The 24,572-nt window shown below is 40.0% G+C and overlaps 1 protein-coding gene across 3 annotated transcripts in view; it reads left to right on the top strand.

Annotated features, from left to right (window-relative positions):
- The first annotated feature begins 3,116 nt into the window (after positions 1-3,116).
- Positions 3,117-24,572, top strand: part of efr3b (EFR3 homolog B) — a 29,933-nt gene continuing 8,477 nt past the window's right edge. Inside the window, exons 1-8 of one of the 3 annotated variants that reach the window (XM_022768063.1) lie at positions 3,117-3,257; positions 3,711-3,849; positions 13,544-13,620; positions 16,272-16,399; positions 17,196-17,346; positions 19,827-19,948; positions 20,267-20,416; positions 23,157-23,291. In XM_022768063.1, coding sequence (XP_022623784.1) covers positions 3,843-3,849; positions 13,544-13,620; positions 16,272-16,399; positions 17,196-17,346; positions 19,827-19,948; positions 20,267-20,416; positions 23,157-23,291 — 770 coding nt within the window. In that variant the 5' untranslated portion in view covers positions 3,117-3,257; positions 3,711-3,842. Of the gene's footprint in view, positions 3,258-3,710; positions 3,850-4,894; positions 4,980-7,108; positions 7,191-13,543; positions 13,621-16,271; positions 16,400-17,195; positions 17,347-19,826; positions 19,949-20,266; positions 20,417-23,156; positions 23,292-24,572 lie in introns of those variants that run through there. The other 2 variants (XM_022768053.1, XM_022768070.1) reach the window with 2 other exon arrangements.

Here is a 24,572-nt window from a genome sequence, read left to right as displayed (position 1 = left end):
ACTGATTAATTGACTGAAAGGTTAGCATAGATCTATAGGTTCTTCTTATTCACTTTAAAACAGTGATACAGCGATACAATTCTTTGTATCCATATAGTGTCTTTATTTTGTGTGGTTGTATTAGGAATGTCAGGCTGGTTAATGTTATGCAAAGCAAAGGCTATTCTATAAGCAGTTTACATAAGTGCCCTGATAAGTTAGCAGCTTTGTTAAATATTATTATATTGTAATTTATTAGCATGATGTGCCATACAATTGTCTTGACATTTGCTGGCACACTGAGATGCTGGTTATTCTAACTTAAGTTATTCATCACAATATGAGCTTTTTGTTAAGAATTTGCACATTAATAGATTATACATTTTTATTTGCTGTTTTAAACATGAAATATGCACAACATCAAGATGAATTGTACAGTGCATCAACAGGTTAAAGTAACAGGAGAAGGAATTACACAGACCAACACAAGAACAGCAAGAACAACAGGTGTAGTGAAGCAGACCTCAGAATTGATGATGACTTATTGGGTTGACAGCATGAGCAGCCCTGTGGTCCCTATGGTTGTAAGCTGGTTAAAGTTTTTGAGTCTTGCTTTTCTAATTGTGTCCAGGCAACGCATAAAGCCCCTTAGACTGATCTAATGAGTTCCCATCTGTCCCATCGACTGCATAGCTCAGACCTTTCTTGCTGATGACTGGACGTCTAAAAATAGCCGCCAGGTCTAAGGCAATTAGTTCTACTATAACTACTACCACATCAGCATAGCTCACTGGCACTTGTCAAGTATGCAACAAAGCTCCTTTGAATATGTTTAATCAGCTGTCACTGTTACTAGTGACAATAAAGGAGAATGAGTAAATCAGGAAGAGAATTACATGAGTGTTCATTAATCTGTAATTTTATTTAGTGACTAAATTTGGAGTGTCTGTGAACTTGTGTCCACCTGAAGGAAGAGTTAGGATGGTTTAGTCCACTCAGGGCAAAACCCCAGAAGCTAATTAGTATTAAGGTTAACTGCTTTGGCTGTCTACTAATCAGCTGATTCTCATATGTACTTGAGCCAAATCAGCAACAACACTGACCCTACAGCCTACGTGCTTGCCAAACATTTCACTTATGCCGGACACAGAGATCCATTTGTCTGTCTGTGTGTATCACAAATGCTCTGTGTAAGCATGTGTGTGTGGCGTAAGACTATAGTTGGACTGTGAGTGCACACTGGCTTTTGTTGGCAGTTGCACAAAGCTCTTCGAACTGACGACATGTACAGGGCACTTTGGGCAAAGTAGAAAAAAAGACAAAGAAGTAGAAAAAGTAGAAACAGTTTTGAAACACTTTCATCATGTCACTCTGCTATTTCTCACCAATGAAAACAATATGTTGCATCAAAAAAAGTACAAATTTTCAACTAACCATTGAAAGACTATAAGATATTGGACTTCTGTGTACAGTCCCTCCATATGGCCATATACCAGGTTGATTGCAGCACTTGGCCAAAAGGTCCTTTCTCTCCTGCAGCAATAAATGCTTCTTTTGGAGGTGCAAACTGGCTTTAATATTATGACAATAGGATTTTGACAGTGCTCTTAGCCTGACTGTCAAGAAATATTAATACCAATCACATCACACAGAGACCCTGGCTTGGGGGCACCCAGACTCTGTAGACCTGAGCCCAGTTGGCCTGTTCAGCAAACCATCCATGAAACGACCCTTACTTGGTAGCCTTCATGAGGTTCACATTTCTACGCTTGCACTATATACAGCTACTTGCGGTTCCAATTTTATATTGAGATGACAAGATGAGCTTTATCTTAGGCATCATTAGCTCAGCATAGCTCTCCTACTGTAGGTGGTGCTATCCCATTCAAAAAGGGTCACACACTGTCTTCTGAACAGTTACAGACATGCTGGCAGCATTAGACATTGGAGGACAACAATACTGCAACATAAAAGACTCATGGGTCTCATGGTTTAGTGGGGTTAAGGGACCCTGGGAAGTAAATGCCTTAGTGTGCAAAGTGATCCACTGAGAAGCACAAAGTTTAGTCTTCAAAAAAGGTGGTGGGTAATGTGACACATCATGTCCACCAATTATGATGTACTGTCCTTCAAAATGCTCAGGTTTAGGTTATGTTAAATTTACAATGAAACAGTTTTGAGGGAAGATAATAATCTCTAAAATTTACAGACTTTGTCTTAAGAAAAAATTTAAAAAAAGTTAAATTCCTTCTGACTCACTGCTGTCACCAGCTGGAAAAAAGGATGTCCCTTCCTCATCTATAGAACTATACAGTCTACAGAGTGCATATTTGTTTTTATTGTGGATACCCTCTATTGTAGCCTAATAATCATAATAATCATAGTGAATTGGAATTTAGTTTTAGGTATCAATTTTCATTCATTCTTGAATCACTGAACAAACTGGAGATGCTGGTAGAGGTCTGCATAGTTATCTCTGTTTCCCTTTCTGCAAAAATAGGACATAGGAACTGGGTTTATATGAATTGAGAGGAAATTGCAGTCTTTCAATAAACTAGATTTTGCATCTGCTGATTCATGGGAAAGCATGTCTTCAAGTGGAGTTAGACAGGGAGTGGAAAAGTAACCATTAACCAAGTGGTGATGTTACTCCTGTGAAAGCAATATAACATATAATAATATAACAATTAACAATGCTTTGGAAACATCATTATGAAATGGAAATTGGTGGCTAATGTATATCACATAAATGTACATATTACTATCAATGTTTTTTAGATTTTCACAACCACAATTGCTGTATTTCAGCTCAGCTGTAATGAGGTGAGTACCTACTTAAGAGTTACAGAACCCACATGGTATCATAGCAACATTAAAAAAAATACATTATCATAATTCACTCATAATGCTGTAATATTACAACATTTAATTTGTCAAACATCTTACCTACCAGTTACGTTTATCTGATATTTTGTTTATCTATTCAATATTTATCAAGTAAACAAAATGTAAAGACAGAAAACCGGTACCGTGAGTGTGTGTGTGTGTGTGTGTGTGTGTGTGTCTGATCTGGTCTGGTCTGTATGCGTTCAAACATGACTAAAGCTAACTGTCCAGTAAGCTGTCATACATATACAGCTAGCCAGTAACAGCTGGGAGGTGGAGGAATTGTAACTAAATGTGTGGTGTCCTGGTATAGCTGAAGTTTAGTAAAGGTGGCCGAGGTTCACTGCCCGTATGCCAGACATTTTAAGGATTTTCATTTTGTTCATTTCATGGTAAGTAAAAGGTGCTGACAGTGATTATTGTTGTTCAGATAAGCGTAGCCAGGAGCTAAGCAAGTCAAGCAGTTAGCTACCGTTAGAAAATTAGTAGCATAGACGAATGATAGCTTAACGCCACGATGTCTACATTTCAATAATATCGGTTAGCCTAGTGTAATTTGATCAAGCGTAAGTTTAAGTCTAAACCTCGTCGAAATCAAGAAAAACTCTTATCATGAGAAAACAAAGTTAAATGAAAACCTGTGACGGTTAGCATTGCTAACGTTAACTTAATTTACTGACAGCTGTGATAATGTGATAAGATGATAAATATAAACATTCACTTGTCACTGGCCTGACAAACATTAACGTTGGTATTTTCCCAATTGTGAAAGGTTCAAACATGTTCCATAGTAATAGCAATACTTGTTAGCACAATAGCTAACTTGGGCATACTAACTTCCACAGGCCAAAGACAATCCAGCGGTTTTCCTGATTTTCGAAGCGCCAGTGGAAACTCAGTTCTGGGCCAAAGTGCCGCCCATCTCCCTGCCACTGTGAGCCTGGAAGAGCAACGCCGCCTTGTGACTAGCATCCAACATGACAGGTGAGTAACACCCAACTATCATACACCTTCTGCAGCACTGCTTGTTGACGTAATAATAACCCCCCAAAAGTTGAATGTGGAGCAGTGTAGAAAACTTGCTCAGCTGAGCGCATTATAGCTAGTTATATGAACTGCTTAATCAAATCCACAATTAATCAGTGTTGACGGAAATTATTTTGTGAGAGAAACTTTGCATGAGTGTTCCAGGTGTGTATGTACAGTACATGTATGTCATGTGTCTGTTGTGCAGCCAAGTGTGTGAATTTGCAAAGAAATCACTCACCAGACATTTTGCCAGTGCTGGTATCCACTGATGGCTACATTCCTTGAACCTCAAGCCCACTGACTGAATTGCTGTCCCACGGTTCCCCTCTTTCCCTGCTTCTCTCCACCCTCCTATCTGTGTCTCCCTGTGTCTCTCGCCCAGAGAGAGACTTCTGGTGGATAGTGAGGCCCATTGTGTCAGTGAGATGTTTATTAATGAGAGAGGCGCACACAGAGAGCAGAGCTGCTATTGAAGGACTAATCGCTAATCTCTTTCATTAATACGGTCAACCTGCCGGTGTTCTAACGAAATTACTAAGAAGCCTCAAGACAGGGACATACAAGTTGGTTTTCAGCAGGGACTCCTAGTGAATTTGTGAGTTTGTTCTGGTATCAACTTTACACAGAAGTTTGAGCTGGCTGTTCTGTTGAAGCTTCACTGAGGATGAGTGTATGCAAATGTGTGCATGTGTGTATTGTTTTATTGCAGTGAAGCTGGGCAGTTGCGGGTGCATGTGAGTACAGTTTTGCATTTAGCTCATCTGTCAAGCAGTTATGTTACTGAAGGTGGTTGGTTTTGTGAGTATTGATAGATAAGGGCTTTTTTTTAAAGAATTACAGCTGAATAATTAGAGATTTTTAGTCTTTAGCTTGCAGTGTTGCATGTCCATTTTTGGCTTTGGTTTGGAGTTTTTTGTGCCTGTGAAAGGAGTAGTGTGTCTCTGAGTGTGTGTGTGTGTGTGTGTGTGCTTGTGAGCTGTTGTGTGTTTGTTTGCCTGCCATGCCCTTGCCTGCGCCTGATGTCCCGGCCTCTCAGAGGCTGGCACTGGACTGTCGTACCCTTCTGGACCATCGCGTTGGCAAGGGTAAGTGATAACACCAGCTCCTCTGTTCTCTCTCTGGCTTCTCTGTTTCTAAGTCATAAGAACAGAGGATTTTCAAAAGTTGCTTTCCTACATATGGTTCCATGATATCTGACACAAATTTGTCATGCTGCAAATGGAAACTGATATTTGGGTTCTAACATGCTGTGAACTGCCTCCTGTCTTGTTTTAAGTTGGAGCTGATTGACCTTATTTAATAGTTTGTTGAGGATACTTGCACTGGACCATTGGAGTAGACAACCATTGAAAGGAACACTGGCTGTGTTCGGTATTTAGCACAGGTTGCTGTTGATCAGTCTAATTAAAGGGAAGTCTCGTTTATTTTTAGTCTGGGTCATATTTAATTGCTTTCAGCCTTAATCTTGACTGATTCATAAAATCTTACATTAATAAAATGTTCTCTGTGGCATGTAGTGTGGTTCTACAGGGAATGTTGGTTCAGAACCGCTGGCATGCAAGAACAAGGAAAACAAAGCTTGATTTTGCATGATACCAATTATTTAAGCAAAGATACCCTGTAATTCAACCCAAGTGAAAAAAAACAAAACAAATTAACAGTAAGTGTAAAGATAAATTTCTCCTGACCAAGTTTCTGTTCAGTAGTATCTTAACTATCAACCTGATCCAAGCTGCATTAAAATGCAGTAGACGATAGTGTCATTTTCCATAAATGGGAAAGTGGTCTCAGACTTTTGGACCCCATTGTATGTCTGAAGCTGTTTTTATTAGTCGCCCAAGTGAGAACAATTCATCACCATCTTTAATTCACTGAAGCAGTCCTGATGTAGGTGTAACCCACTCTTTTCTTGTTGAGTCATTGACAACTGAAAACTTCTGGTAATTGCGAAATCAAGCTTTATAAAGGCTCTTAGTTTATGCTGGTACTATCGTGAATGTTTCCAATAAGCCGATTGTTATGCTGATGGTCAAAATTCATGCCATATTATTGATAAACTAAAATTAACTAAAAAGGTTGAGGAGACATAAAATCCATTTAAAGCACTTGGGGGTTTCTGGTGTTATTGCAAATTCATGCATTACAGCCAATTATATGAACATCATACCAGGTTTTATCTTTGTCATAGTTATGGCTGTCGGATAATGTAGATAACTGCATTAATTGATTTGACAGTTCTGTGCGGTTGGTGCATTCATTGTTGTATAGGTGAGAAGTACGGCCATCCGAGACGTGAGCCAGCTGCTTGGCGTGATGTTTATGGGTGATGATTTTAGAAAAAATTAAACCTGTAAGAGAGTGAGTAGACACTGACTTACTTGAAAAGGATAGTATTTCACAGTTTGTAGTCGTACAGCTTTTTAAAAAATGCAACCACCAGTAAACAGGTTTATATAATCACACATTTCTGCAATTTTTTGGTAACTGATTAAAAACTGAATAATGAATAAAAACTGGTGTATTTGTGGTTTCTACCTGCCACTGTGGCTGACAGGTGAAAAGTTTATTTGCAATCCTGACAAAATGAAGAAAGAACAAGAGACAGACATTTTGATGGCAGCCTAGAAAATGGATGGAAATGTATAGCATAGAAGGAAAAACTGAAAGTAAGTAAAACAGGAGGCATAGGAAGATTAATGATAGAGAGGAGGGAAAAAGAGTGATGCTGGCAGGGGGTGGAGAGAGGGAGAAAGGAGATTGCGTGGGTGGGAGGTCTTCTCCCTTTCTATCCCTCTGGTGCACATTTCTCTCTTATTCTCTTTTCCCTCCTCTTTCAGTTTCTTTTTCTGCAACTGAGAGAAATGATTAGAAGTGAGGTGGGCGTGTTTGTATGTGCGCCTGCATGTGAAATCTGCACTACCCCCTTGAGAAGGAGCGCTGTTGCAGAAGACAAACAGGAAAATCCAAGGTCATCACGGCACGCGTCTCTCTGACGTTGCCTTTCAGCCCCCTTTTGTGCGCGTGTGTATACGCCTGTGTGTGTCTGTGTGTGTGTGTGTCTGTGTCTGCTCGGCAGGGAGAGTGTGTGTAATTCATTGCATCGAGCCAGGCTCTGCACCAATCACGGTGCGCATTCATATGCCTTTGAGCTCCAAGCACACGTGCAGGCATTTATCCCAGAGTGAGCAGTGTGTGTGTGCCTCTTGGCACAACAGTGTGTCTGTAAGAGCGACCGAAGCTGCATTAAGGAAATAGGCTTCTGCAGTGAGAAACTCCAACATCACGATTGATGTACGGTAAGAATAGTCATTCTTCCGTTCTGTATTTGGGTGATTGATCTTGGCTGTGCACGCATGTGAGTAATGTGAAGAATCCAGCGTTCAGCCAGTTTTCCTACATTCTACAAACATGCTTCCTCCTAGCTTTCTTATGATAGACTGCAGTGTAACCTCTCCTAAAAGCACACTATGGGAACTTGGTCTCGTATGAGGATACTCTATTAAAATACAGTATTGGCTTATTTATTTATTTTCAGCTTACAAGGAGACACCGCTTTCAAGATGTTTATTTTCAGTAATTCACGATTTTTACTCCCATTATTTCTTTCCTTTATATTTGAAGTGGTAATGTTTGGTTCTCTGCACTTATAGCGTAGTCAGCTAACTGTTGTTGTCTGTGTGATATGTTGTTGAGCTTACAGTATAGATGTTTAATGTTCTTGCTAATTCTCTTTCTTGCTATATAGAAAAGCGGCATGTGTGCTGTTAAAAGTTAACGCTTGGGACACTCTTCTGTCAGATCATCAGATTATGTGCTTGGTGAAATGTTATCGCTTACTGTCGCTCTAGTGTAACTGGGACATGTTGATATATGGTTCATTGATTAGTGCTAATTAAAAATGTAGGCAGCTTTGCTTTGAGTTTGCAGACTATTGATGGACAAAGGCTTTGGTTCGTTGGCTAATGAATTGCCAACACAGACACTGCACACTGGAAGATCAAGCTCAGTTTGGCATTACTGTGCGTTGCACTGGTGCGCTACTGTATGGATATGGGGCTCTGGGCTTGAGACCCTCATAGCCCAGTTTCAGTGCCTGTTTGACTGTGATTCATAGTGTGTCGGATTGGTCTTGTGTCACAAGGATTTGTTGGCAGCTGGCTCTATACATCAGAGTGCTATACACCAGCCATGTTTGCTGCCAGCCAAACTGGATCGAATGGATGCTTTGAATTTTTGACTCAGTATACATGGATTGATGGTTGAAAAAAATGCATATGCTGTACATATGGCTCTGCAAAGTATGTGCACAATGTGTAGGCATGACAATAGCCCCAAAGATACGTTCTAGGAGGGTAAGGCTCGTCGTGACAGAGAGAAGGGGGGTAAAAGTGACAACTATTCACATTTCTCCCTAATACTATCAGCCTCTTCTCCATGATGCTCACCTTCTCTCCTCATCTGCTGTACAGCTCTCCCAAACTCACTGAGCGACAGCTTGTGTGCATATTAGTTGGCTGTTGAATCAGCCTCACTCATTATTTGTTATTTGCTTACACTCTCCTCGCCTCTTGTCTTGTACTCTCTGTGTGTTTATAGATTCTGTTGTGTGCTTGCATTTCACCATGTGAATTCACTGTTTAAAGATGTTTTGTCCCTCCTTGTTTGCTGATGTAAAAATAGCATGACTTGGTCTGTCTCCCCCCTCCTGCTTATGTAATAACGCCCCTGAAGGGCAACATGCTTTGTAACCATTGTGAGACGTGTCATGTATTTTGCACAGGTATACATATGCAGCCTGTAACAGATTACTGCATGATTACAAAAAGTGTATGCTGTTTGCTTGAGTATATTTGTCTGTGTGCTTTTGAATGTGGCCTGTAAAACCAGTGCTCTGCATGACCCCAGGTGGAGGTGAGGTCTGAACGTCTATTGACAGTTGTGTCTCCCCATTTCTCTGTCTCTCTCTGTCTGTCACACACACACACACACACACACACATACAGACAAAATGTGTTTAATACTCTTGCAGGGCATCAGAACTATATTTACTCCGTCTTGTCAGCCACGTGACTTTGGGTACAACAGAGCAACTTTGGGACAGCAGATGCAGATATGACACTACAAGATGTGATGGACTACTTGTCTTACTCCTACCTTCTGTGTGTGTGTGTGTGTGTTTGTGTGTGTAATTCGTTTAACTATTGTAGTCTTGTAGATAAATTCCCTTGTTTCAGATGTCAGTGCACCTTCATCTTGTGGTGAGATTGAACCTCTTGATTTGTGTTCATTGTTGATATGTGTGACAATGCAGTAGTCCTGTTAACATTTGACACTGTCTGTGAACCTGCGTGGAGGATTTTTTTAATATTATCTGGCACAAACATGTCTTTCAGAGCTATATATTTTTTGTTTGCCTCTATTTTTCTCACTTCAGAATGCTGTGTTTTCTCTCCTCTCTCTATCTCTCTCTCACCCTAATGTGGAAATGTTAAGCTGACATCCTGGGGGAAATGGAGAGTGTAATCTGTTAATGTACCAACCCATTGTTACTGGGATAAAAATAGCATGGTGATTGGCTGGCTCCTTGCTGTGGTGATTTGAGGGGTGGAGACCCCTCGCATGTGTATACATATGCATACTTAAACTCATCCTGCATAGATATGTATCTTAACATCCAGTCAGTGAAACAAGTAGATATCACACAACCAGCGTTCCCCAACTGTGGCGCAGCAGGTTGCAGAGATGTCCTCCTCTTTATTATCTTGTTCTGTCTACCAACAACCAACAATTAATTGTTCTGCACTTTCATTCTCCTCAAAGTGTGTGTGACCATGTTTGTGTTTGGGTTCATGTGTGAGTGTGTATGGAAGCGCGGAGGAGCTCGGTGTCCAGCCCCTAAATGTGTTGTCAGTTTGCCATGCAGAGTGGGTGGATGTCGTGAGATCCCCTGCTATGTGTGCTTTTCACCGCTGTCTTCCAAATTCCTGTCCACCCACCTTGTTGCTCTCTCTTAGCTTTTTCTACACTAACCTAACATTATCAACACCATTACGGAAACCAGAACTCTGCTTATTTTTTTAACACAAACTGCCTGAGGCATACTGGAAGCAGAAAATGTGAATTAATACTGTGTTACAGTGACCAGTGGGTGTGACATGCTACCTCAACCCACCTTCAAACACTGACTGTTTCTTGAGAGAGAGTGCTTTTCTGCTATGGGCTGAATTGGCTTTTGTCGCAAAGAAATTCAATCGTTCAGATGTGTCGTGAAGTTGTTTTACCTGCTGGCAATCCATGACAGCAAATTTAATGTCAAAAATGAAAAAATGTAGGACATTACCTATGACAATAACTTGCTTATAACTAATTGCAGTGGATGTGCACATGCATGCAGTGTACCACAGGAGTATGAAATAATATCTAAATTGCTACATCCCAGGAGCTGTTAAAATTATCAAGGATATTTTGGAACAATAGCATTACAAAAACTTTCCCTGTGTTATCCCTCTGCTCCTCTTAAAGATATCTTTCCTGTACTGCTGACAGAGAGGACAGGACAGATTTGTACTGGACAGAGAAGATGCAATAAGTAGCACTAATCTGTGAGTCATAGTCAATCCACCTCCCCCATCACACTTCCATCTCTGTCTCTATCTTTTCCTCTTTCCCTGTTTGTCTCTGTCACTCTTTCTTTGTCCACCATCCTTTCCTCTCTACACTTGGGACCTGCTACATTTTCATTAATTCAGTGGTGACTCCTACACTCAGGCCTTGGGCCAGTACAGCGAGGGTGAATGAAGGGGATAGAGGGAGGTTGGGTGGGTGCAGGAAGAAGGGAGGAGGGGGAGGAGGGAGGGAGCAGGGCAGAGGCCTCATTAGTGTTTGAAGTGATGGAGGAGAGAGGAGCACTGCTATGAATAGACACGCAGCTTTCAGAGATAAGCCTGGGCACCAGCAGTGCTCCTGCTGTGGAGTTCAGCAGAACTTTTAGAGAGCAGACAGAAGCCTTGGAACAGAGGGGCCTTTAAGTAGTTAAGACTGTAAAGATGCCTTTTACTCTATTAAAAGGGTTTTCAAGGACATCCTGGCTGCACTGACTCCCCTCCTCCTAGGTGTAGGTCACTGATAACATAGAACAAGGCTAGGGAATGTAGGATACATAGCCCAGAAGGAGAATTTTTATTGTTTACGGAGCCTCGTGTTTTTTGGTTTAGAGGATGGTCTCCATACTTAGTCCACATACCCCCTGTATTTGAAATAATTACCTATGTATGACATAGGACAAAATGTTCTTTTCACAACACTCCTTATTACATTATTTGTGTTAGTTTTTTGAACTGCAAGTTGCTGGAAATGCGTGTGTGTGGTTGTTCCTCAGGTTTCAAATGGCCTGTGTTTTTGTTTTTTATTTATTATAGTTCTGTATCACTGGGAAATCAACTATATTGCACCGGAAACTTGGTTGTTGCTTGTCTTGCACAGTGGTGTTATAGCAGAGCTCAGCCTGTCTATGCACATTGGTGAGTCAGGCTGCTGATTGCCTCCATCATTTGTGTGAAATGTGCACTATTGGTCAGTATTATACTGAGAATATAATCTGGTGTTATATGTCAAAAAGAAAAAATTACAAGTTGACAGCTGGTTTGAATAATCTAGTCTCTGTAGGAGGCCGAGTGTCTCATAGTGTGAACAGTGTGTCTATCACAAGGCACAAGACTGCTGGTTGTGCTGGTTGGTGAAAGGATTCTTATACATTTCATGTCGTGCATTAAAAAGATTAAATATCTTGTCTTGGTGGCATGAGCCATGGGAGAATATACTGTGCATTGGATACAGTGTATTGTGAGATAGAGTTGGCTGGTAGTCTTGTTAATGTCTGGTCAGTATGCTCTGAGTGAAGTTTTAGTGCCACGTCAGTGAATAAGGCTTCAATCTGTGTAAGAGCAAACTAAAATAATGAATAATGAAACATTTTTCTTTGGGAGAATAGAAGGAAGGAAAGTGACGTTGGGATTGAGAAAGGAAGGAAGGAAGGACGGGAGAAAAGCTTTTTTTTCCCAGATTGCTTTGACTTAGTCTATCGAAAAATAAATAAATTTGTCCTGTCTCTGTTTGAAGTGTCAGGCTCATGTCATTCATTAAACCCAACTGCACTGCTAACGGCATAATGACCCACTTTTTTCATTATCGTTTGTCACACCTAAACTCACATGTTCTTGTTTGATGAATGCAGGAATAAATCTTATTTAGAAACTGTGTGAAGGGTTAAAAGATTCATTTGTTCTTTTTATTTTTAGGCTATCGCTTTTTTCTTCGTTCTCCCAGGGTCCCCTTATGACTCACCACTGCTGAATTCCCTCAGCCAATCAGAATCCAGCTCTTGCTGGCTGCCTAGCTTGCTTTCTCCTTAATGTAAAGTCAGAAAAATCACTCTTCACTGTGTTGCACTTTTTCTCTCCAAGGCTGTCTTGGTTGCTCTGAGAGAAAGAGAGAGATAGTTTATGTCTGTGCCTTTGTGTTTATGTGTCTATTATCATCTGAGTGGCATTGTTGTGACTGTAATTGTCTTGTGACCACATTCTTTCCATATCTGGCCTTCCTCAAATGTCTTTTCACAAGATTACCTTCACTTAGCATGGGCTTTTGTGGGGAGATAAAGGCTGTTATTGTACAACAGTTAAGGAACAAACTGTGGAGGTGCTGACTAAGCTTCTGTTTCCCAGAAGCTCCATAAACATGAACATATCTTCATGTTTTTAATCTTGGACTCAGTAGTTTGAATGATGGCATCATGCCAGTACTAATAACGGTGGTCAACATTTGGCAGCTCTGTTCTTACAGGGTTATTTGACTATGAAGTTTTGTGGAAGCTTGCAATGGTTTTTGTCTTGATAGAGTTAAAGTGATGGGTAGAGTTCTTTCAGTGCAGTCTGTGTTGTCTTTCTGTATTCAGCAGCTCCCTAGCAAATTCTTTGCTTCTCTACACTTTGGCTGATCATTTTTACCTGTCACAGCAGGCTAGACACAGCTGCACCTCATAAAATGAATGATGTGCACATTTATATCAAGTGTACCACTTGAATAAGGCCTTAAAGATAATAGTGACAAGAATACTGTTAATTTCAACTTGTTAGCATACCCATTATTATTTTATATACAGCTGTTTTCCCTGCTGACAAGTCAGTTTAACAATTTATGATCTTTTGGTTATTAATTTTCTACTACTGCCTCTGTGTACATACAGTATGTTGTGATGCAAAGTCATTCTTTTCCACTGTCTTAGAAGTTTAGCAGCAATAAGCAGTTTTAGTCCTACTTACAGTATGTAGTCTTTCTTCACCTTTTGGAGCAAGTGGCTGATACCTTAGAGTCTAAGGTATCAGCCACAATGTATTAAGGTATGTCTAAGGCTTAGATATACATGATTACTTTGACACTGTGTTCTTTGATTTACAGAAACTTACACAGACTAGACAAATAGCGCTACGACAGAGAAGGGATGAGAAAAGACGACATGTTTAGTTGTTTTTCTTTCTTTTTGATTTTATTGCATTTCTGTCAGTCATACTGTATAAGTCTACTTGATAATCTCTCTCTTTGTTTTTCTCTCTCCTCCCTCTCTCTCCTTGGTCTGTCTTGTCTTCCTCAGGGGTTTGTGGTTGTTGCGGGGCACTCAGGCCTCGGTACAAGCGCCTGGTAGACAACATCTTCCCAGAAGACCCAGAGGTGAGAAGCTCAAGTGACACTTTCTGTTTCTTTAGTAATTTCTTGTCTTGCTCTCTTTGAATAACCATGTCTTGTACATGATTATCTATAGAAATCATGTGGAGCCTACTAATGTGCTTGCTGAATTGTTGGTAAAAGCTGTTGTTATAATGACAAGGTACTGTATCTTCATCAAGATTAATTAAGTTTATTTAGTTATGGAGTTATATTGAACAAGACAATGCACAACAGGACACCAGAACAACAGAAATGTGAGAAATTAGCACTGTACCATATTTAGCTGGTATTTCGATCTGTACTCCTTAAACAGGTCAATGTAAACACAGTGTTATTATAACATCTTAGGAAGAGTAAAGAAGAGTGAGCTAGATGTGATAAGAAAAATTTGCATGCCTCCATATGTAAGTGCCTTCTTCAAAGCTGTTGGTGTAAAACCACAGACTTCATCTTTGCTACAACTTCCTCTGATAAACTGAGATCTGATACAGATGACTCATAAAGAGAATTAGTTTGGGTGGAGAAGGAGCAGATTTGTTGCAGAGGAAACTTTTCATAAGTGCCTCTGTTCTGCTGCAGTAACCCACTTTACCTGTCAGATCTGTGGCCAGAACTGCAACGCGAAGGGCATAGTAGTACACACAGACCTTCTTTCCCTGTTTTGTGTGTGTGCATGCGTGCACACCTGCATATTGTGCTCCCAAAAAAAAAAGTTTCTAAGTTTGGCTCTAAGCTGCTGTTACTGAGACTGTAACTAACTGTATTTCAGCAGTTTGGGAATAATGAAGCCGTTTGATAACATTTACTCAAAATTATGTCACATTGTGTATGTATATTTAAAAAAATCCACCTTTTCAACTAGAGCATGTTGTTTTATTGTCAGCTGCAGTATTCTGGCTGGTAATCGATTATGGATTTCAGCCACAGGATGTTTTGGAGAGGCAGACAAAAGCAGAGCCAGCCCTGTGCTCATCTCTAAAATAACCCTCCCTAGAGAAATAAGCCTTTTTCACAGCAGACTCTTTGACGTGTCAAACTCGAAAGCACAGGTGCAACTAATGATATTAATGAGTGACCTTATTTCATTCAGGTGTGTCAGGAAGCCATGCCAACTGGAACATCTTAAATTAAATGCTGCCTTCCTGTCAATAACGTTATTATAACTCCTGTGCTTTTGCTTCTATGACATATCAAAATATCTGCTGTGAACAAGACCTATTTATTTATTTAGTAATTCATTTAGTAATTTAAAAATGTATTTATTGGCAATGAAAATGCTAGTATATAAATATATACATTTTTATCTGCAGTCCCCTGGCAGGTCACAATAAAAACTTCCACAAAGTGATGAAACAGCACTAAGCAAACGAGACAAACAAGACAGAACACATAATACAAATTACACACAATAAGGGGTCAGCCACGATCTTTCCTGCTCGCCTCAGGGTCCTGGAGGTGCACAGGTCCTGGAAGGATTGGCAGATTGCAGCCAATCAAGTCAGTTCAGTTTGACTGTTCAGATTGAAGCTACTGATCTTTATGTCGTCTGGTAGGATTTTTCACTGAGTTGTGGCTTTCACAGAAAAAGCTGACTGCTCAAAGGCAGTATGATGAAAGACTACAGTACAATCTCTTACAGAAGATGCTGAGGACATGGAGCTACAGAGTTAAGAATAGTGTTCAGGTGATGACTATCAAGTCAATTCAAACTTACTTGAACAAGGTGCTTGACCAATAGTGCTGCTTCCATTCTCCTGCATGTATGGTAATTGACATTTTGACATTTTTAACATAGGAAAAGCCCTTTTAATAAAAATTGAATATGGCTGAATTCCATTTCGCGGCTTCAGTTTCAGGGTTGTGGTATTGTGCGTGCTGGCTCACTGTCATGGCTTACTGGGACAGTTGAATAGAACAGACCCATCTTTAATGTTATTAGTAACACTTGTGCTTTTCCTGGGATAGAAAGGCTTGGTCACATTGTGTTTCTGTTCAGCTGAATCCATGAAAAGGGCCTGTGGTGATTGCTCATACATTACCAACTGATTGGCACGTTTTATGCGGTTTGCCTCCAATGTGTCTTATGTGGAAAAAAACATTATGGTTTGCTGGTTTTTTTGAATGATGAATGATACTCTGCCCATCTATCACTGTTGTTATTTCTTTGCCTTGCAATGCTTTATACAGGAGTATATAACTAAAAAATTCTACAAGTCCTCCATCATAGCTTTGTAGTCTTACCAATCTGTTTGAACATTAACCTGACTTTCTATTCATTTTTGAGAGTGCTACTTCATGGACTACATGTTTCAGCTCTCGTCTGAATGTAAAGGGATCTCAATGGACTATAAGTGTTTTTAGCTCTCTCCTCCCCCTGACCAAACTGAAGAGCAATGAAGTAGGTCAATGGGGAAAGTAGGAGGTGAAAGTCAGTGATCTAGTTATACTGTTACAATTTGAGTTTTGAGGAGAATGCACACTACACTATGTACACAACTGCCTTAGCTGAGAGATGTGTATTGAATAATTACATGTGAGTGAGACCCTAAAACTTTCTTAACTTCTGTGTCTTGGTTTTCTCTTCTTTCTTTCTTTCTTTCTTTCTTTCTTTCTTTCTTTCTTTCTTTCTTTCTTTCTTTCTTTCACCCTCCTAGGATGGGCTAGTGAAAGCCAACATGGAGAAGCTGACATTCTACGCCCTGTCAGCTCCAGAGAAGCTCGACCGTATCGGAGCTTACCTGTCTGAGAGATTGTCAAGGGATGTGGCCCGACACAGATACGGGTGAGCAACACTGGTCAATCGCCATTCAATATAGCCCCCAGAAAAACATTTAAGCTGGTAAATCTCTGCCCTGACAAATATAGGTTTATTATTGTTTGTATTATTTATACTTCCAGGCATTAACTGATTTAAATTTGGTAGAATTAAAGCTTAAACACTAAAATTCTGGTAAGAATTTGAGGTTGTCTTGCTGTGAAGTTATGATGCTTGTAGTAGCCTTTCATCATAGAGATTTACACTGACAGTCCATCAAAGAGCTTAAGATTATGCTTTTAAGATCTCCTTAAAAGGTCAATCTAAAAGGACACGTCATATTTATTCTACATTCAATCTGGACACATTTTCCACCACTTATGTACAATATGTGTTCTTGATCATTTTCCTTTTTTATAATCAGTCTTTTTGGGCAATCATGCAAAGTTCAGCTGGGTAGGTGGGGAGGCAGGTTCATTGACTGCGATGTTTCTGTGCAGTTTGCACTTGCTCTATATGCCACAGAAATTGTCTTCCATCACTCATGACTATTATGCCCTGTGATGATTCTTGCCAATGCAAACAGCCTGCACAGATTACATTTACACTTGGCAGAGTCCCCCTGAAATCTGTGCAATATGTGAGTCTCTAGAGTTTGTCTGGCAGAGCTTATCACATTTCGATCTCTGTTGCTGTTTGTTAGTTATTTTGAAAATATCCATTTATTTTATTGTCCATATAAGATATCCGGACACAGATTATATTTGCCCACAGGGTCAGTGGTCTATTTCAGATGTCCCTATGTCTCTCTTCTCCTCTTCAGGTATGTGTGCATAGCCATGGAAGCCCTGGACCAGCTGCTGATGGCCTGCCACTGTCAGAGCATCAACCTGTTTGTGGAGAGCTTTCTTAAGATGGTGCGGAAGCTGCTAGAGTCAGATAAACCCAGCCTACAGATTCTAGGAACAAACTCGGTGAGTGTCCAGGATTAGATTACTAGTTTAAAGAGTTCATCACTTGATATATAGTTTTGCAGATATGAAACAAACAAACAAAGAAAATCATGTACATCATAAAACTGGTAGCTCCATTAATCCTTGATGATAATCATTTTGTTTAGCTACTGTTCAATTATTATATTGCTTTGTGGAAGAATAAATATAATTATTTTCAATTGCAAATAATTTGTCTTTTATTTTTTTCTTTTCTTTTAAATCAGTACAGTGTAGTATCTATAACAAAAATTCACCATTGTGATAACAGACAACTGTAGTAAATAGTAGTAACTAGTAATAGTAACTCATTAAACCAAGTGATATCTTAACTTCATAAGTCTTGAACATTAGTCATTGCATTCAGGGAAAGAGCAAATGCGCTATCCAACTTAATGTCCATGTGACTTGATTTAAAGTAGTTTTTCAAAAGATTTACAGTTACAATTTACTGTAGAAGCAAAATAATAATAATAAGCAAAAAACCTTGTCTGGTCATACATTTTTGGTAACAAGAATCATTTAAAAGCTAAGACAGATTGTTTTGTTGATATAAATTTTGATAAATACCCACATCCATGAACTGTTGGTCACTAATGTGTTTAATGTCCCTTGGTTTCTAAGCCTTTCTGTCGCATCAAATTCTACCCATTTCAGTGGATTTAGAGGTATTATCTAATCAGAAGTTGACAGGGTGCATTTACTTTCCTGATGTGATGGCACAAAATAAAAGATGTTAACCTTGAGAGGAACACTGCGGTAGTATTTGAGAAAGATCAGAGCTCAGCGAGAGAGTGATGGGCAGAGGGAGTGGGAGTGATGAGTGTCCTCTGATATGGGAAGCAGCTATCAGCACTGTTGGCCAGGTCAGCAGAGGACACAAAGGAAATCAGATTAGCTGCAGACCACCCTGGTAAAGCTCTGCAGTCATCTACACAGATTGATGAGACATGCCAGCCTCTCACTCATAATCTTCCTGCTTTTAGTCTCTCTCGCACACACTCATGGGTGTGTTTAGGACAAATTCAAAGCCATACATTGAAGCACTCATACACATGATACACACACACACACACACCTCAGTGCTGCATAATTAACTGAGCATCACAGCACTGTTCACAACAATTAATAGTAGATGAATATATCTATATCTATCTGTATTTGCTATATCTGCTCATTTAAGCTTTGCATTCAGTGTGTCTGTTGTTGAACATTGTGAGGATATTGATTGGGGTTAGTTTCACTAGAATTGTTCAGCTGTAACACACACACAAGGCAGACTTAACCCTGAGCTTCCTCACACATAGAACTATACATATACTGTAATTTTCAGTGCAAACAAATGCTGTTTGTTTATGAGGCAACTAGCACATAGCATATTTCCTTCATCGCTAGCGCTGTGTGGCTTATCAGAAGCAGACCGGTGTCAGAGAGATGGGAAAGGAGAGGATTAGAGTTTATCACCACAGGAATCAAGCCCAACCAGGTTTTCTCAGAGTTTATTTCAGTGACCTAAAACCTTATACTGCAGAGCTTTGTCACACACCCAGCTCCTCAACACATCAGTTCCTGAGGTAGCGTTTCTGTCTCTAATTTGCAGTTATTTTTGTGGATGACTATGATAGGATACACTTGAGGCAACGGTTAGTTTGTCCTGGTGTAGCCTTTGGTTGCAACAAAAATGTTTACAATCTCCACTCTCCATTGCCTATGGTTTTAGATTGTTCTGCAGACTCAGAGTTGATATATGATGCCCAGTATTACTGCCAGGTTACTGGGCAGCTTCTGAGTATCAACTGCAGCAGCAATTTGCTGTAGTAGCTGAGCAGCATCATAGGAGCAGTTATGGGTTCACTTCATTAAATTTGCTCAAGGGCACTTCATTTAATTTCAAAACCACTCCAAATACTTGTTTTATACACAGGAAATAGATTCATCTGGGACTTCTTTAGATGCTCTATTTTCTACATAACTTCGACTTTTTTTATCCTTGCATTTGGATTACTGCATCAATCCAACCTGTATTTTTGATTGTAGAAATCTGGAATTTGTATTGGAAATTTCTGTACTGTAATTACCATCTGCTTCAGAGAATTTTCAATATATAATTTTTGTTAACAGGTATTATAATTCCAGTTCATAATTTATTAATTGCAGTGTGTGTGTGAAGCTAAATGTCAGCGTGTTTAAATGCTGACATTTTCTGGCCCAGTGGGAGAGCCTCCCTCTGCCCTGTGCTTTTCGCTTTTAATGAGATGTAATGACGCTGCAGTTTGACTTTAGTTTGGGAGATATTCAGTATGTGGATTTGGTGTATTTTCACTTAAGTGTGTTTAATTAATTGAAATAAACTCTTTATAGACTTGGGCTATTGAGGAGCAAACTTACTACTATAAATCTCTTGAGTTGTAGAGTTTCTGTTTGACATAAAAATGTATTTACCTTCTTTTTCCCCTCCTCAGTTTGTGAAGTTTGCCAACATAGAAGAAGATACACCATCGTACCACCGCAGTTATGACTTCTTTGTGTCGCGCTTCAGTGAGATGTGCCACTCTAGCTACGAGGACCCTGATATCCGCACCAAGTGAGTGGACAGATGCTTGATTGCGCCAGAGGCAGAATGATTAAGTAACTACTGTTTTTAGACTACTTTAGGAAGTCTTTTTTTAGACTACTGCTGCCCATGCTGTTTTATGTTTTATTATTATTTAAAAGTGATCTTGTTGTCATCTTTGTCATTTACTGAAAATAGAGAGTGACATCTTTGAATAGTTAAATATAGCCTTGAAAAAAATAACACTGACAGATATAGATGAAAATTTCCTAAATATAATCATCCATTTATAGAAGCAATTAAACGATGTCTGCTGTCTGTGTCTGTGTCTGTGATTGTTGCGTCCAGGATCCGCATGGCAGGTATCAAAGGCCTGCAGGGTGTGGTGAGAAAGACTGTGAATGATGAGCTACAAGCTAACATCTGGGACCCTCAGCACATGGACAAGATCGTCCCTTCTCTGCTTTTCAACCTGCAGAGTGGAGAGCGTACAGAGAGGTGAGTGCTCACAAGGAAAATGACAGCTGACATCCATATGTTGCTGTTTATCAGACCTCAGGCAAATATGTAATGGATCTTACAGTGTCGGTTTCACCTTAAATCACCAGATAATTTGGGTGTACTGGTACTTGTAATTTTCCCAGTCATTTCTGAGATCTCGTTATCAGGTCATCATTTCATTCTCTGTTTTGTGCATGTTACTTGTATATTGTATTTTGTTTTGTTGTATTTTATGTGTTTACATGGTTTATGCAGAAAATTGACTAGAAGCAGAGGGTTTTGCCTACTAAAAGACTTTGGAACAATTTTAGTTAAACTTAGAAACAATGAGCTCTGCCATTAAGTCCAATAACCTGTTATTAATAAAAGTGTGTGAAGTGTTTCTGTTATTTAGCCTGTCCTCATAAGTAGGGTCGAGAAACCGCAACCTTGAATCAACACCTCCGTAAAATGGTTTCAACAAAAACCGGACATTAAAACCCTACAAAAGGAGGATTTATATAATGTGTGTCTATAAAAAATGGCATTTTCTTACCAGCTTCAGTTCAAAACAGATGAATATAGCCCACTGCGTTATTATGTCTGTGATTGTCACCAAACAGGCTAGGCTGTCCCGTCATGTGGTGAGAAAGTTGATGACCCAAAATGATACAGTGTTGACCTGCCATGCCTCCGTTACACTCACCACAGCCATTGTGCTGTAGCCTTCTGGTGCAGTTTGTCTTACGTTAGGCCATATTTGTTCTGGCAGTCTAGCCAGCCATCACCCATGTCATTCATCATCATTGCCATCACTGAGTGAGCCCACTGACAGCTCTGTTGCCCTCATGGGCATCTGTTTGCCCACCTGCAGCATCCAAAGACAAAAACACCAGGAGATGGGGAGAAAATCTGAAAAAGGGGGGTGGGGGTGTGTGAAAGGGTGGTACGAAAGGGGCAAAGCATGAACATAAATAGTGCAATGGGTAGAGAAATAAAAACATCACAAGGATTGGGTGCTAGATTATGCAAGTGAGAGAGATGCAGAGTCTTGAGCCTCCCTTTATCGGCAGTACTCCACATAGTGAAATTGACGTCAGTGCTGAGATCTGAGGTTAGAGGAGCGGGGGGGGGGGCTGAAAGACTGGATGGAGGGTGGATAATAGAAAACGGTGATGAAAGATGTTATTGAAAGAAAGCTGATGGACAGAAAGAGACAGACAGACACAATCCAACACAGACAGTTGCCCTCTGAGCATCCCTTTACTCTGTGTGAATTATGAGGCCTGTCCCTGCTGTGTACTCTCCATTCCTCCTCACACTAAGTTTAGCCAGTCATTATCAGCCACAAACCCCACAGCAGTCAGTAGAGAATCTCATTAAACTCACAGATGGTGCATTTTTCTCTGCATTAATCCCCATGCACATGTACAAGTTCATTTAAAGATCAACTTCAGGCAGAGTTTTAGCTTCTGATGGTTTGGACTAATTTTTGTAGAGAATTTATTTCCAGAGATACTAAAATCTTTCTCTGAGCTCTGTTTTGTGTTATATTTCAAGAAGTGCCTGCATGGTTGATTGTTTTAAATGTCATGTGTAGTTGCCTGCAGCATCAACAGAAAATTTTAACTGAATTTGCATTTTTAACATGCATTTTACACACTGTACAGATTCAAAAACAGCATCTGTAAACTGTTTGATGGAAGCAGATATAGTAAGACCAGTAGGCTTTTAGATGCTGGGTATGCTGATTTCTCCTCATGCCAAAGGCTTCCTTCTTAGTTTCCAAACCATTAGACAAAACTCTGCTGTGAGAGCACAGAATGAAGTCTCCTGTGGGTGTTTGAAATGCCCTTTTCAATTGGACAGAGGTCAATGAGAGCGGCTTGGTGAGCATTATTTGTTACTGCTGGACAAATGTAAAACCTTTCAGCAACAGCTTAGAACTCACTAGTGTTTTCTACATTAGAAGGAAATGGCTGCAGTTAAGTTTGTGCCCTTAAAGTTAAACTGGTGTATGAATTCTGTTTTTTTTTTCTTGGTTTTGCTGTTTTCCATTACCCCTCAAATTTCAGGGTCTTTTTTGTGAATTTAAGCCAAGTTAGAGGAGGCAGGAAGTCACATTTCCTCCACAGCAACAGCAGCAGGAGCAGGAAAGATGAAAGAGTTAGGTTGTTAATAAATAATGTCATCATTGGTGAACCACCCGAGGCTAGTCATGACCAAGATAGAGTTATGGCTGAGGTTTTAACTATGTATGAGAACAAAAAAAAAGGTTGAACCGACTGTATCCACATACACTCGCACACACATACAAACACAGAGACAGACATGTCTTCAAATGGTGATAACCGATGTGCAATACACAAATACACACACACACACACACACACACACACACACACACACACACACACACACACACACACACACACACACACACACACACACACACACACACACACACACACACACAACCACCTAATTTTCACTGCAGGATTGAAGGCTGCGGTGACACAGCAGTCCAGAGTGTGTTTCTAAAAGAAATCGAGCCTCTGTGTAAATGTTGGTTTATTATTGAAACAAATTGATTCCAAACTCTCGCCTCTTCTCTCTGTTCTCTCTCTTTCACTTTCTGTGCCTCTCTCTCCCCGTCTAACTGGCCATCCCCTCCCTCCTTCCCTCTCCTCACCTCCTCCCTGTTCTTTCCTCTCCTCTCCTTCTATTCTGCTTTCTCACCTGCATTGCTCCCCACCAGCCGCTCCCCCTCTCCGTTGCAGGCGTCAGAGAAGGAGAAGGAAAGCCCGGTGGAGCTGACGGAGCGCTGCTTCAGGGAGCTGCTGGGGCGAGCCGCCTATGGCAATATCAAGAATGCCATCACACCCGTGCTGATGTGAGACAACCCTGCAAGCTCTTTTATTTACAAGATCTGTCCTCTCTTTGTGATTTGTTCCTTTATGCAGTTGTTTGTTTTTGATGTGCTGACTAAATCTAAATGAAGGATGCTTCTCAGGGCACTACTGCGGCATTTTTAGCTTTACTCTGATTTGCCCAAAGGGGCACAAGGTCAATGCAAGGTTACGCAGTTGTTCTTACTAGATGTGAGTGCATGATTTGCAGGTGCGTTCTGCCTTGCAAGATTGTTATTTAATTAGTTATAGTTCTTTTGTGACAACACATTGCCCACTCCCTTCTTATTTACAGCTTTATCGTGCCTCACGTCGTCATCTATGTTTTTATTTAACTTTAAATGTCTCTGAGCCTGGTCCTCTGTGAGAGTTTTTTTGTTGTAGTCGTCTGTCTCTCCATCTCTCGCTTCCTCCACGTTTCTATTGCTAGAATCAATTCAGCTCTACAGTTCTCCCTGGAGTGAAGTATTTTATTTGTCACAGCATTTTCCTTTCACTGCATGTACCTGCATCTCTCTGAGCCCGAGACATTCATGCTTATCCCTTTTTGTACTGAGTTGATTAAGTTGTCTGTTGTATATTTGTCTATCTTTGTCCCACTTGGCTTCATTCCCTGAATCTCAGCTGGTATTTCTTATCATTTGTGCTTTATACTATATTTCCATGAAGGTGTGGGTTAGCTATAATGTGAATGTATCATTAACAGTTAAAGCTACGTGAGCTCAGACATCTGCTGAAAAATACAGCAGATAAATTATGCCAACCAGCACTTGAACATATAATGTGCCTGCAAGAATATAGCTAAATCTACTGCCTTGCAGAAAATGTACTGCATATTACTGCACTTGTACATTTTACTGACAGTTGATCTGGATAACAACATAAAAAGCAGCAACAATACAAAGTTGGATGTTGAAAGGTTATTTCACAAACATTTCAAAACTGCACATGGGAGGTGGAAACATATAATTTCATGGACCTTTTAAGCCTTTAATGTGTTTAATGATTGATTGATTGATTGATTGATTGATTGATTGATTGATTGATTGATTGATTGATTGATTGATTGATTGATTGATTGGTTTTTGTACTTTAGAATTCAGAATTACTGTTTTCTACTGTAGTTTTTTTTTCTTTTCTTTGAACACTCTTGATCCATCTATTTTCAGTTTTCTCTCAATTTACTCTTCAATTCATCTCACTTGTCATGTGCTGTGAGACCAGCTCCTGTCCATCCATCACTGTCTCTGTTTCTGTCCATTTCA

This window comes from Seriola dumerili, unplaced genomic scaffold, assembly GCF_002260705.1.
Source record: "Seriola dumerili isolate Sdu_G_001 unplaced genomic scaffold, Sdu_1.0 BDQW01000025.1, whole genome shotgun sequence".
NCBI classification, from domain to species: Eukaryota; Metazoa; Chordata; class Actinopteri; order Carangiformes; family Carangidae; genus Seriola; species Seriola dumerili.
The sequence above is the reverse complement of the archived record's forward strand: the minus strand, read 5'-3'. Positions and strand labels throughout refer to the sequence as shown.